The sequence below is a fragment of the Gigantopelta aegis genome, chromosome 12 (genome assembly GCF_016097555.1).
Source record: "Gigantopelta aegis isolate Gae_Host chromosome 12, Gae_host_genome, whole genome shotgun sequence".
Taxonomy (NCBI): domain Eukaryota; kingdom Metazoa; phylum Mollusca; class Gastropoda; order Neomphalida; family Peltospiridae; genus Gigantopelta; species Gigantopelta aegis.
The window spans coordinates 19,877,364-19,891,079 of NC_054710.1; the positions used below are offsets into that span (position 1 = coordinate 19,877,364).

A 13,716-nucleotide genomic window follows, 5' to 3' on the forward strand; every position below is an offset into this window, starting at 1 on the left:
TGTAAGAACAACATGGGATGGTGGTGTGTTGCATACTATTACTAGGTCACTGTGACCTACTTTTCACGGTCTGCTGTACATAACAGTAAATCCTTGTCCGGACCATATCTTGCATACAGATGCATACAGGACTATCAGACCTCACAAATAAGAACAACTTGGGATGGTGGTGTGTTGTGTACTATTACTAGGTCACTGTGACTAACTTTTTATGGTCTACTGCATATAACAGTAAATCCTTGTCCAGACCATATCTTGCATACATGACCATCAAACTACATGTAGAAACAACTTGGGATGGTGGTTGGTCCAAAACAAACTGTTCATCCATCCTATTGCAAATATTTCAAATAATTAAAATTGAATCATACCCATAACATATTAATTAATATAGATATGGTTTTCCATCAAACTCCTGGTGGGCGTATCATGTACCTCACCGGTACTGTTGTTCCATTTTAGTAGCAAGAGATCTTTTACATGCACCATCCCACAATCAGGATAGTACATTCCATGGCTTTTAATAGACCAAATGTGCACAGTGGAATGAGAAATAGCCCAATGGGCCACCAATGGGGATCAATCTCAGACCGACCATGCATCAAGAGATCGCTTTATCACTGGGCTACGTCTCACCCCTTTTTAGACATAAATACTATACAATAGGAGAAAATACCTTTAACAGGTTAAGTGAAATCAGGAGGAAGTGGGGGGAGGGGGTGAGCACAGAGAAATTTTGGAGGTTAAAAGATATATTAGGACCCCCAAAATTATATATTTTAGATCCATTCCCCATACACATCCCAATGCTACAGACCTGCTTAAGCATTTTTTGTTGTTAAAAGTGGATATAAAGTATAAATCATAATGTTTATTTCCCAGGGTGCGGGATGTAGCTCAGTGGTAAAGCAATAGCTTGATGCGTGGTCGGTCTGAGATCGGTCCCCGTCGGGCAATTTCTCATTCCATTCAGTGCACCATGACTGGTATATCAAAGACTGTTGTATGTGCTATCCTGTCTATCTTTTGTTTATTTCCCTTGATAGGCAAAAGACAAAGAATTCTGAAAAAGAAGCATTAGTATTAGAGGACGCTATTGAATCAGAGGTCATGAATAAGGGAAGAGAAGAAGAAGTGGATGGAGTAACACCCCTAGGCCAGACTGAACCTGTTAACAAATTGATAAATGATACCGATACAATAGCTTGGCTTTAAAGAACAAGTTGGGTAAAGGAAAATTCCAATACTATAGTCCATCCCATCCTCCTACAAAAACATTTTGTAAAGTAAAAGTGTTTTGGAAATAACAAAAACACTACCATTCTTGTGTGTCATTAAAAAAATATTTGGTTCAGAAATAGATAAAACTGTAATACATACCATAGTAAGAAAATGATGCTTACAGCATTATGGCCACCATTTTGGTTTTACGGACTGGTATATACATGTATATTTGTATATATAGTCTTCCTATATGAGATAACTCAATTATTTTCTTGGTATACTCCTATAGTAAAATTAATCAAATAGAGTGATGTTGTATCACGACTACACCATGCAGTCTATAAAACCAAAATGGTGGCCATAACGCTGTAAGCATAGCTTTCTTACTATGGTATGTATTAGTATATTAAGTTTTATTTATTTCTGAACCGAATATTTGTTTAATTGCACAAAGAAATGGTTGGGTTTTTTAATTATTTTAAAAGCACTTTTACGTTTCTTCTTACATCAAACCAAACTGAAATTATTTACAAAAAAACCCCACATTTTTATAGGAGTATGGGACGGACTATAGGTTGATAACACACAGTCTTCTCAAGTTCCACTGGACCAGTCCTGGAACATTGATTGTAAAAGAGCAAGGTCATCAGACTGGCTTCCTGGCAGAAAATAATTTGATGTTTTGTAATAAAAACAAAACAGACCATACTCCTATTAGATGGTTATTGATTTGAAATTGGACACTGCATTCATGTGCTTTTACAAATTTTAAACAGCAGTTTTCTAAATATAATCTTTCTAAAAAAAATATATATATATATAAAAATGTATCTAATTGCAAAATTTTAATATATATAATTTTACCCTTCATACCCTCTGGCAGAAAGCCTGCCATGCAGACATTGAAGAGAAAAAGGCAAGATTATCAGTCGTTGAAGAAAAAAGGACACTAAATAAAGAAGGCTGTGTCTGTATGTGTTATCGTTCAAATAAGCTATTAAGAAAATAATTTTGAAACCTGTAGTTATGAGCTACATTTTAAGTAGAGCAGTATTTAGAGAATAAGAAATGTGGCATATTTAGTTGAGCATCATTAGAGGACAATAAAAGTAACCTTTTACATTGGACATTATTCAAATAACAATACATTTGACCTTTTAAAGGTTAACTTCATAATAAATTTAATAACTATGAGATATACGGTTTAAATCTATTTTACTGCATACTTTGTATTCCCGATAATGCTATGTCATGTTCAGGTTTTTTTTGTGTTGTGTGACTGAGTGAGAGAGAAATAGTAAGAGAGGGAGGGACATAGAGAGAGAGAAAAAAAAGAGAGAGAGGGACATAGAGACAGATAGAGAGAGACGGAGAGAGAGATACAGACATATATATATATATATATATATATATATATATATATATATATATATATATATATATATATATTGAGAGAGAGACATAAGAGAGAGTGTGTGCGCCAAGTCATGTTCTGGTTCTGTTGTGAGTGTTATATCATGTTCTGGTTCTGTTGTGAGTGTTATATCATGTTCAGGTTGTTGTGAGTGTTCTATCATGTTCTGGTTCTGTTGTGAGTGTTATATCATGTTCAGGTTCTGTTGTGAGTGTTATATCATGTTCAGGTTCTGTCGCGAGTGCTATGTCTATGTGCTACGTGCTACGTTCTTCTCCTGTGTTCGATTGGTTGTATTATATTCTTTGTCCCGTGAGAGTCGCAAAAAGGGCTGTCAGGTGTAGATCTTTTGCAGAGCCCCACAGTTTGGCATCTATCGTAGTACTCACAGGCCAGATTCATTGCCTCTCTGTTATAGTTCAATTTCTGTGATGATTATTTTGTCATGTTCAGCTTCTGTTACAATGTATTTTTGCTATGTTATGTTCAGGTTTTGTTGTGACTGATTTGCCAGGTCCAATTGTGTGTGTTATGTCGTCCTAGTCAGGTACTGTTGTGTGTGCTATGTTATGTTCAAGTTATGTTGTGTGTGGCATGTCATGTTCAAGTTAAGTTGTGTGTTCTGTGTGGTATGTTCCATGTCTGTTCTAAGAATGGTGGTCTCTTCAAGTGCTGTAATGTTAATCGGTTGACAATGTAGCATATCGTGAGAATGTGAAAACTCTTCAGTTTGTTCTCTTGTCTCATGGTTTTGTTTTTGTTTCTATTTCAAATATTCGTTAACTGTAAAGTTAATCAAAATTCATAGATCTTGCAGAATGTATAATCATTTATGTTGAGGCCACATTCACTTTATTTGCCTTGTAACCATATGGCTGATTGCACTGTCTTTTTGTCACAGGAATTGGTTCTGAATAAAATACAGTTTTGTTTGTATGTGGAATGTTGTAGCTCCACAATGCCTACATGTCGGGCAGTCCTGTAAATCTCCAAAGGCCCCTGAAAGATTGAGTGTGATCACTGTAACGTATAATTATACACATCCAGGTCAGTGTAATAATGCTTGCATGTTGCACATATATCTGCCACAAACGACTTTATTATGAATTAAAATGTTATCTACAGATACAAACTACAACATGTTGGAAACTTTGCTTCAATAAAAACCCACTTCAAAATAGAGCATTTGTTGTAGAATAGTCATCAAATCATTTTCATTCATATAAAAGTACACCATGCAAACACTGTTCTGTAATTCCTATTTATAGTTACAGACACGATTATTGTCTGTTGTGAGATGATTATTGTCTGTTGTGAGATGGTTATTGTCTGTTGTGAGATGGTTATTGTCTGTTGTGAGATGATTATTGTCTGTTGTGAGATGGTTATTGTCTGTTGTGAGATGATTATTGTCTGATGATGATTGTCTGTTGTGAGATGGTTATTGTCTGTTGTGAGATGATTATTGTCTGTTGTGAGATGGTTATTGTCTGTTGTGAGATGGTTATTGTCTGTTGTGAGATGGTTATTGTCTGTTGTGAGATGATTATTGTCTGTTGTGAGATGGTTCGTCGCATGCAGTATCCAAATTTTATCAATGAACACATGGGTGTTCTTACAATAGCAAAAGTCATTATTTTTAGGAATCAAGGACATAAAATAAAGTGACTTAATGGATGCTCTGTTGTATTTAATATCTGTAATTTTATCATAAACTGATAGCAAGGAATGCACATGGGTTGTATATAATAAGTGAAGTATTGTGTAGAAGATAATAAATTTGACATTTTAGATAGATCATTGGAGGACAGTGAATGAAAGACTTTCAGCAGAGAATTATTTAGAGGAAAATAAATACCACATTTTTATAGAATGTGTGTGCGTGTGTGTGTGTGTGTGTGTGTGTGTGTGTTATATGCTTGTGTCTCTGTGGTGTGGGTAGGTGTTAGAGCTGGGCGGTATTGAAATTTGAGGTTCAGTATCGATATCAGTATTTTTGGGGTGATTTACCTTGGTATCGGTACGGTATAGAGCATTATTTTTGGTATACTCTGATTTAAATGCATGCCTGTGTTATGGCTGACCCGCTAAATTCATCTAAATACAATTAAATTCTATACAAAAGGCTCTCGTCTGATTTATATCAACCCATTTTGTGTTCGTCAGATATATTATTTCCGGGAAATATTTTTCAGTTCCAAAATTTCTGTGTTTTGAAATTTGCTCAGTACGGTAAATCGGTATTGACATGATACCAATATCGAATGGTATATACAGTATACCGCCCAGCTCTAGTAGGTGTATGTATATAAATGTATGTTAATAGTAGGATTATCATAAATGTTATTGTTGTAGTTGTTGTTATTATTAATATTAATATTAGTAGTAGTAGTAGTAGTAGTAGTAGTAGTAGTAGTAGTAGTAGTATTATTATAGAATGCATACAAGCTTGTAATGGCTGTCTGAAATATTATTATTATTATTATTGAATGCATACAAGCTTGTAATGCCTTTTTTAAATATAGACAATAGTTCAGGGTTTTTTTTCTAGAATTATAACAGGAGTCGAAATTGACTGAACTTCCTGCCAGACAGTTGGCCCAGAAAGCTACACATTCTGCCAGTCCGAGTCAAAACCGGAGCAAACGTGATTATATATTTTAATTATAAAAATAAATAAATAAACAAATAAAAGGTCATCACAGGATATAAATTATTCAAGATCTATGTAACTATATTTTGAAAAATTCTTCTTAACATTAATCTTAGCTTAGCTAACGTCAGGGCAGGTCAGGTAATAGGGTTTAACGTGCACATTCAGAACAAGGTGTTATAGCGCACGCCTGTCATGGATGCAGGTGTCGTCCTGGGCTGGCTCCTCCATCCAGGACAGTAGCTAACGTCTATGATTTTTGTTTTTAATAAATTTTTGATTAGATGTTTTAATCAGCTGTATACTTTAAATTATGTTATTTGCGGCAGCTGAATGAGATGTATATTAATGATCTATTATATTTAAAAACACACAGTATCAGTTTGCAGGTTTTGAACCTACAGCACCGAGACAGACAGCTACCTTAACCACTCGGCCACCAAGTCTTCCACAACCATGGAAGTTCCAATTAACCGTAATTAAGAACGTGACATATGCTACCAACCACTCGGTTCAAAACTGTTCAAAACAGTTTGCTATTAATATAAAACAATTTGTAAAATGCAACAGGGCTTAAAGGAGGGGACAATTAAGGCATTTGGCCAGGTATGCATATTCAACTATATATAATGTACATTATTGCTTAATATCAACAAGTATAATCGTATAGTTAATAAAACGGTAAATGTCACAGCTATTATATATAATACGTACTAAAATAATAGTCGGAGTGGTTTTTTGGTTAATTGGTATTTTCTTTCCATGGCCTGTACCTGTGGTTCCTGATTGGCAGGTGTATATTTAGACGGTCCAGGTCATAGGGTTTTACGTGCACATTCAGAACAAGCTGTTGTAGAGCACACCTGTCCAGGACAGGAAAGGTGAGGGTGGGGCCGCCTGCACTGGCAGGTACAAGGGAGCACCAGCAGTTCGACCATGGTTGGTAACAGGCGGAGGGTGTGTGTGTGTGGGGGGGGGGGGGGGGTAATGGTTTTGTTTGAGAGTTTAGGTGCAATTTTGAACGGTTGGTCGAAAGAAGAAAGTTCAGAGCTATTATAGGTTTTGACATTAGTGAATCGAGAGTTGCTCGTTACCCAGACACTGTGTCTAGACACACTAAAAAGACATGCCTTTTTCATTAAGATCACAGGGTATTGTGTGATAACCTCAAATCGTAATGCACCGTCCTGCTTTATTACTGTAAGTAATTCTGTAAAACCCTTGATTAAAATCACAAAACTGACCAATTACGTCATCCCAAAGAAAAGAAAAGTATCACTTGGGTATCGTGAGTGGTCGTTTTTGCTTGAACTTACCCTACCGATAGGCCTAATAATATGCATTTTTTCTATAGGATTTTTGAAAAAAAAGAAAAATACTATAACTCCCTTTCGTTCTATTGATGCAACCTGAAGTATATTTAGTTAAATAGTTTATTATACTATCAAGTCATTTATGTTTTACAAGTCAGGTTGATAAAAGAGAAGCGCCTTGTCGTAAATTAGCGCGTTTGTTTACACTGTGCATTGAGGAGATGGACGGAGCTGACATCACTTCGCCCCAAGCTATATCACCGGACCTCACAAAAACGAAACAAAATGGCTGACCCCAGTTAGCAGGAATAAGCATGGTTTTTTATTAACTCTAAAATTACGCGTTTTTCATTTGTTAAAGTGTCAGTATGTGTTGGTGGTCCGGGTATGCATCTTTCCAACACATAAGGCTCTTGTTGAGTTGACCCTACCTTTAATGATAAATACATTCTTTGTTACTTACACATTATTATTAAAAGTGTTTAATTGCGTTTGAATGCAGCTCTCATCTGAAAACAAATTAACCAACACTCTTGTGTACTTCATAATCACGTGAAGCGTTAATGATCCGAATACCTGACATCTTTTCATGAAGTCGAGTTTATATTCGGAATATATCGAATGATTATTCATCAGAATATTTAGGCCAAAAACATCTTTGACTTTGTCTATCTGCCGAGATATTCCGAATCGATTCATAGAGATTGGAAGTGCTTGCTTTTCCCCATGAAACGAATAACAGCAGAAATGCCTGATAGTAAAGATTTCCGAACATGTTGTCTATTTGTAAATACTACTACTATTTGACACCTGAGTTTTGTTACAGAAAGACAGAGACAGAGAGAGTGTGTTTAAAAGTTTTGTTTAACGACACTAGAGCACATTGATTTATTAATCATCGGCTATTGGATGTCAAACATTTGGTAATTTGGATATATAGTCTTAGAGAGGAAACCCAATACATTTTTCCATCAGTAGCAAGGAGTCTTTTTATATGCACCATCCCACAGACAGGATAGCACATACCACAGTTTTTGATATACCATTCGTTTTGCACTGGCTGGAAAGAGAAATAGCATAATGTGCCAATTGATGGGGATCAATCCCAAACCGACCGCGCATCAAGCAAGTGCTTTACCGCTGGGCTATGTCCCGCCCCTAGAGGGGGGGGGGGGGGGGGGGGTTAATGTTTAGTTTAACAACACCATTGGAGCACATTGATTTATTAATCATCGGCTGTTGGATGTCAAACATTTGGAAATCTTGACATATAGTCTTAGGAAGGAAAAATTTTTCCATTAGTAGCGAAGGATCTTGGAGAGAGACAGAGTCAGAGAGATAGATATAGATATTATTATATAAATGTTGTAGTTTATAATCATTAACATCTGTGCTGGAATAAATTTTACGAATATCTTCATGAATATATAAGTGACTAAAGTAGTGTCTGAAATAGAATAAAAATTATCTTCGTCAATATTTCTTTCATATTAAACTGACAAGTGAATATTTTGTAAATACCTATTTAATGATACTCTACCTAATTTAGCATTTACTTATTCGGGCTCTCATTGATGTACAATGTGGTGTTTTTTCTTGAAATTAAAATAAAGATGTCAGTAAACAGGAGATTTGTGACCTTTATTGGAACAGACTATAACACATTTTGATGAATATGTGTCAGTTTCATTTACCCATAAACAAACTTTTAATTTAAAACTGCAAGATAACTGATTATTTTGAATTGCAGCATAAATTATTAATTTTGACCAGCATATTTAGTGAATATAAATTCAATATAAATATAGTAGAAATTTACACAATCTTGCAACCACTTAAAGGTGCTATATCAGAAGTTAAATGTGAGAATCTGTTTGTAATAAAGATTCTCCAATAAAAAATTATTTTCTACTAGTCGATAAAATCATTTCTTATAATCATTTAATTTATGGGCATATAGTTAAAGGTGTAGTCTTTAAATGTTAAAGCAAAATTTAATAAAAACATGATTTAAAATGTTAAGGGGGTTTCAGTGGAAACATATTTTTATATGTACTTTTTTAATAAAAAAAACATGATTTGCAATAGCTGTCATTATGCAACTTTGAGTGGTTCTTGACAGTTTTGCTCAAAAATTACTTATAAATGTCTACAAATATTTTGTTTTGGAGAGGAAAAGGGGTAAACCATCATCAGAAACGGTCCCTCACATATTGTAACAGCAATGAAATTGACATATGTTGACCAAACTTTGTTATAGTCTGTTCCAATAAAGTGCACAAATCACCTGTTTACTGACATATTTCCTTTAAAGTTACAGTCTCTGGTTACCATATTATAACGTCATGTACAAATATGAAATACAACCTCAAATGCACTTTTACAAAACTCGTGTGTTCGCTATGAACGGAGATCGTCAAAAGTATACGCTCGATTCGTCGGCTGTGTCGCCATAGCTCGACAAAGCACAAACGACAGCCTGTTGTCACTTTCAGTTAACACGTGCATTTGCCAATTTCAAATTGTAGGGTTCGTCTCAAAAAATTAAAAGAGAAATTTTGCGCTGTACGAAGAACGTTGGTTGAGGATACGGTACTAGAGTCTTTCGTTAAAACCGGTTTGATCTTGACAACGTATTATCGACAATCATACCTTCCTATTTCAAAATTAATATTTTATAAAGTGTTAGTAGAACTTTCAAAGTTTAGTTTATATAACACATTGATCATGTATATATTTTTAAAATAAAATACACTAAAGTAGACGTTTTCACTTCTTAATTTTACGTGTTAAAATCGACAAATTCAAATGAATATTCTTTCGTTTGGAAAGGGTAAAGTTAGTGTGGGGTTGTTTAACGATATCAAAGTTAGAGCATATTGATTTAATAATCATCCGACGCCATACAACCGTAAATAAAATGTGTTGAGTGCGTCGTTAAATAAAACATATCCTATCCGTCCTTCCATCTGCTGTTGGATGTTTAACATTTGGTAATTTTGACATATAATCTTAGAGAGGAATCGGGTGCATGTGCAGGGGGAGGGTACTGGAGGTCGAAACCCTTACTTGCCCAAGCTTAAAAAAAAATTGAAATGTATTTTCTGGGGGACCATGACGCCATATAACAGTTTATAACCCCAACTCCGCTGAAATCCCTGCACACGCGCCTTGGAAACCCGCTACATTTTGTTTTTAGCAAGGGATCGTTTATATGTCCCATCCCACAGACAGGACATCACATACCATGGTCTTTTATATACCCGCCGATGGGGATCAATCCTAGACTGACCACGCATTTCCAAAAAACACATTTTTAGGTCTAAGTAATGAATAAAAAATAACATAGTCACGAAAAATGTTACGTAAATCGAACACAGTACCCTCTTCCTCTACCCCTAGAGCGTTACGTAATTAGTAACACCCCCATACATGTAACGCGTATGCCAACAGCTGGCCACTGTGAAAATTTCAAGGCAAATCCCCCACCCACCGACCTCTGGAAAGGCGTTATACCATACCTCTATGGATATAAATATGTTTTGGAGATATGAGACGACCCCTCAATCAAGACAGTTAAATTTGTTTAAAAATTGCGAAATCTCACGTGATCTCTTGTTGGGGAATTCCACACTTGTGATAAGCCAATGAAAACAGAGATCGGTAGGTGCCCGTTAAAAGTGCCCCACTTTCAAAATACTGCCTTTGTTTTTGACCTGGATAAGCCAGCGTAGTGAAACCAATGCGGAGTGCGGTGTCATATATGCACCAAACGTAATTGGATTTTCTGTTCTATATGCTTAAATAATAAAAAACATTCCGGATATAGCCGCTTTAATTTCAAGAGTAAACACTACCTTGTACATCAATGAGAGCCAAAACAAGTAAATACTAAATTAGGTAGACTATAATTAAATAGATATTTACAAAATATTTACTTGTCTGTTTAATATGTAAGAAATAATCGACGAAAATCATTTTTATTCTATTTCCGACAGCACTATAGTTTGTAACACGGGCGTTCGGGTCCTGGTCTGCGGTTATAGGTGTATGATTAATACCAGTCGATAGAACAGCGATGCGCGCAACGCTATACAGCCATTGTTCATGTATATAAAGTGTAAGTAATAAAGAATTTATACATGAACAACAGCTATATGGCGTTGCGCGCATCGGTGTTTCATCGACTGGTACTAATCGTACACCTACAATCGCAGATCAGGACCCGAACGAACGCCTGGCCTCAGACCACAATTAATTTCGCTATGTTTCTATATAGCCTTAGTGGCTATAACATTTTTTATTAATATCAGCAGGCCCGTGAAGTTTTGTATATACCTTTGCCTGCATGGGGGACACATACCCTGAAAAAAGACAACCCATGTTGTCCAGCTCTTTTCTCCCAGCATATTGGTTTAAACAGACACACCCTCTAAACCAGGCCGGAGTACACCCATTTTACACAAAAAGCACTACTTTTGCATGGGCCGGAATTACCACAAACAAGTCTTCAATGTCAGCAAGTTACACATGTTTACAAACTACATGCTATCCCCTGTCACTTCAGTCAAACAGTTGCCACTTCATAGCTGTCTGCCATGAAATAATCACAGTCAAACAGCAGACTACTTGCGCGGTGAAACTTCCGGATTTTCGACAACCAAATGGGAAGATAACTGTAATCTGAGGCCGCCTGTGGTTTGTAAGTTTAAATGTAAAATCATTGTCGGTCTGATGAACGGCAGGCAGGAACATCTCCAGGCCTGTGGTGGTGGTGGTGTATGGCAAGAACTGGTTAGGATGGCAGCATTTCGACCACTGTATAAACATATTCAGTATTATAATATTATTCTTATTGCAGTGGCGTATCGTGGGTTGCCAGCGCCCGGGGCAAGCCAAGTATTGCGCCTCCTAACCAGTGGACCGTTAGCACTCCCCGAGTCCCTTTCACCAGTCCAGAATTTTGCGTCCGGGGCAACCGCCTCGTTGGCCCCGCCCACGCTACTCCAGTGTCTTAATGTGCAAGGAAGCGTGTCCTATGAGCTATGGGTTCTTTTAAAAATATGTTGATGACAACATTATTTCTATATGTATATATACTTGCTTTCACATACTTTCTTCCCTTCTGTTTACAAACTAATACTTATGTTGATGTCAAGCTATTGTTACTTTGAACATTACTTTGGTCATAAAATTATTGCGTTAAATAATGTCTTGTTTGTTGGTCTGTGTATGTTGTTTATGAAAATGTAATTATCAGTTACATGAACTTAGTAATGTCGTCACTGCAAACCATAACAGTTGATTGTCATGGGCGTCATTTGCAAGGAAAAAGGGGGAGGGGGGGGGGGGGTACAATTGGGTTCTAACAATATTTCGTGCGGCTAATCGCGAGCGCCCTAGGTCATTGTGGCTGTCTGAGAACATTATTTAGAGTAAAGTGTATAATACTGCCCCCGCCCCCCCCCCAACCAAATGACGCCCATGTTGATTGTCAGGGTTTGGGAAATCCAGTTACAGGAAGGGGTGTGTTGAATTTTTAAAAACAAAAACACTATTGTCTAGAAGATACACATTTCATTTCTGAACTAGAGCCATATATTCAAACTCAGTGGGGATATAAATGTTTATTTAGCTTGTATAAGGAAACTGGGAAAAATTGAGGATGCTTGAGAAATATACTTGGACTAAAAAAAATAAAAATTGATAGATATTTTTGTTAGTATTATTATTATCATTTTGTTGTTGTTGAAAATCTAATGATTTACGTAGATAAAGTGGTGACTGAAAGCAGTTACCAGTATGATCATTTGGGTGGAGTACTACAATTAAAGCATAGCGATTGCTAAAGAGGTACAGGATTGTGGTAATTTAATAATTCTTTACTTGGAGATAAACTTTAAACAATTATTAAATATTAACCCTTTTGAGTTCGACCCAACGAGATTCTATTGTACATTGGAAGGAAGAAAATGGTTATTTAACGATGCACTCAATACATTTTATTTATGGTTATATGTCGTCGGACATATGGTTAAGGACCACACAGATATTGAGAGAGGAAACCCGCTGTCGCCACTTCATGGGCTACTATTTTCAATTGGCAGCAAGGGATCTTTTATATGCACCATCCCATAGGCAGGATAGCACATACCACGACTATTGATGTATCAGTAGTGGTGCACTGGCTGGATCTAGAAATAGCCCAATGGGACCACTGATGGGGATTGATCCCAAACCGACCGTGCATCAAGCGAGTGCTTTACCACTGGGCTACGTCTCGACACACACACATTTTATATTGATTCTTTTATTATAAAGTCAATTAATTACAGTTCGAGTGTAAGAAAAATGTCAAATCAGGCGTGTCAATTGTATTCCAAAACCAAATCAACCAAAACAGTTTCTTAAGAACTGAAGACCTATTGCTTTGTAAATTGTACATACAAAATATCATCAAAGTGAATATAAATGTAATAGACAAAATTATTACAAGTGATCAAACTGGTTTCATTAAAGGTAGACGGGGGCCTAGCTTCCATATACGCAGGTATACAGCTGCGTACCACCTCGGATTACAAATATATATATATATATATTTTTTATGTTGGGTGTGGGCACAGCCAATAGCGTTTTATTCCATTGCCGGAAACGTCTGCGTACCGTTTGAAAATCCCAAGCTAGGCCGCTGGTAGATATATAGGGAAAACATGGGTATGAATGAATAAATCGATGAATGTTTAACAACACCCCAACACGAAAAATACATCGGCTATTGGGTGTAAAACTACGGTAAATCGGGCCTCCCAGACCTAATTTTCCAATATTTCCTATATTTTTTATAGGATCCTATAAAACTCCTATATTGAGATTTTTTCCTAGATTTGACTTAATTGCTTTGCCAAAATGCCGATGAATAAAATACATTACTGAGTTATATTCGCAGTGAAAGGTATAGCCAGCCTGTCAGAAATTCAAAAGATGCCTTGAATGTGGGAGATCTGTATCAAGTGCCAATCAAGATTCTGCTCACCTGATGAGGTGAGGAGGATGTATTACTGATACAAGATGCACCAACTTTCAAAGTATCCAGGATATGGGCATGGAATGCT

General features: G+C 36.3%; 1 protein-coding gene across 1 annotated transcript in view; it reads left to right on the plus strand.

Annotated features, from left to right (window-relative positions):
• Positions 1-2,591, plus strand: part of LOC121386401 — a 130,111-nt gene extending 127,520 nt beyond the window's left edge. Inside the window, exon 17 of the mRNA XM_041517284.1 lies at positions 1,047-2,591. Within this exon, the coding sequence (XP_041373218.1) occupies positions 1,047-1,215 (169 nt within the window). The 3' untranslated portion in view covers positions 1,216-2,591. The remainder of the gene's footprint in view (positions 1-1,046) is intronic.
• Positions 2,592-13,716: the final 11,125 nt, after the last annotated feature.